At 35.1% G+C, this 1,338-nt stretch overlaps 1 protein-coding gene across 1 annotated transcript; it reads left to right on the forward strand.

Annotated features, from left to right (window-relative positions):
• Positions 1-148: 148 nt before the first annotated feature.
• Positions 149-1,334, forward strand: LOC107580036 (NADPH oxidase 4-like; the record flags this gene model as incomplete). Its single annotated transcript, XM_016265789.1, has 3 exons — positions 149-326; positions 436-603; positions 1,306-1,334. Coding segments are annotated over 3 exons (375 nt in total), but the record flags the coding sequence as incomplete, so codon positions are not given.
• Between the last annotated feature and the right edge of the window lie 4 nt (positions 1,335-1,338).

Raw genomic sequence — 1,338 nt, forward strand, 5'->3', positions numbered from 1 at the left:
AGTTGAGAGCAGAGATATTCAAGACTAAGCTATTTTTTGTCAAATTAATTAAAAACTAATGATGATCTGTTGGAAGTTCTATGCAAATTGGGATGTTTTTTTACTTGAATGCTTTATGTGATATGATTGACACCTCTCTGTCCAATAGAGGAGCTTTAAAGTATCAATCAAACTTGGAAACCCACCCACCTGGCTGCATGCACAACAACAATCTCAGTTCATGGACCAATCACAGAGCAGCAGGAGAGAAGGGGGCGGAGTCTTCAGGTGCACCACAGACACTTCACTGTCAAGAAGAGGCTCGTTTTCAACCCCATTTTCCTCAGGTCTGTCTGTCTGATTAAAATATGATTAAGTAATTGTGTCTTTCATGTTGTTGTTTTTATATGTACATGCATATTTGATTATCAGTGTGTGTGTGTGTGTGTGTTTTAGACATGGTTGTGGGTCTCTGCTCCTCTCTGCCTGTACTGTGCCGAGTGGTTGTATCGTTTCATAAGAAGCAGCACTGCTCCTGTTACCATAGTTTCTGTCATTAGTCATCCATGCCATGTTGTAGAATTGCGCATGCTGAAGAGCGGCTTTAAGTCCCGCCCTGGACAGGTGAGCCCCGCCTCCACACAGTTACATTAAAGTTTGTTTACAAAGCGTTTATAATTTTTACAGGGGAAATACAATGAAAATCAGTACTTTCCTTGCTCTTTTTAAATGAAAGAGTTCAGTCTACTGTGCTATCATTCAAAAGCTCGGGGTCAGTTTATTTTTAGAAATTAATACTTTTATTCAGCAAGGATACATTAAATTGATCAAAAGTGACAGTAAAGACATTTATAGTGTTACAAAAGATTTCTATTTCAAATAAATGCTGTTCTTTTTAACTTTCTGTTCATCAGAGAATCCTGAAAAAAATAAAAGTTTCCAAAAAATATTGATCAGCACAATTGTTTTCCGTATTGATAATAATCAGAAATGTTTCTGGAGCAGCAAATCAGCATATTAGAATGATTTCTGAAGATCATGTGACACTGAAGACTGGAGTAATGAAGCTGAAAATTCAGCTTTTTCATCACACGAATAAATTACATTTTACAACATAGTCACATAGTAAACAGTTATTTTAAATAGTAATAATATTTCACACCTTTATACAGTTTTTTGCTGTATGTTTGATTAAATAAATGCAGCTTTGGTGAGCAGAAGAGACTTATATATGTATATGGCCCATTTAATATAAATGTTAGAATATATTATATGTAAAAATACATATTTAACGTCAAAAATGTTTTTTTTTTATGTTTTCTCTAGTACATCCTGCTGAACTGCCCGAGTGTGTCGTCA

Source organism: Sinocyclocheilus grahami, unplaced genomic scaffold (genome assembly GCF_001515645.1).
Source record: "Sinocyclocheilus grahami isolate Dianchi unplaced genomic scaffold, SAMN03320097.WGS_v1.1 scaffold23460.1, whole genome shotgun sequence".
In the NCBI taxonomy this organism is placed as follows: Eukaryota; Metazoa; Chordata; class Actinopteri; order Cypriniformes; family Cyprinidae; genus Sinocyclocheilus; species Sinocyclocheilus grahami.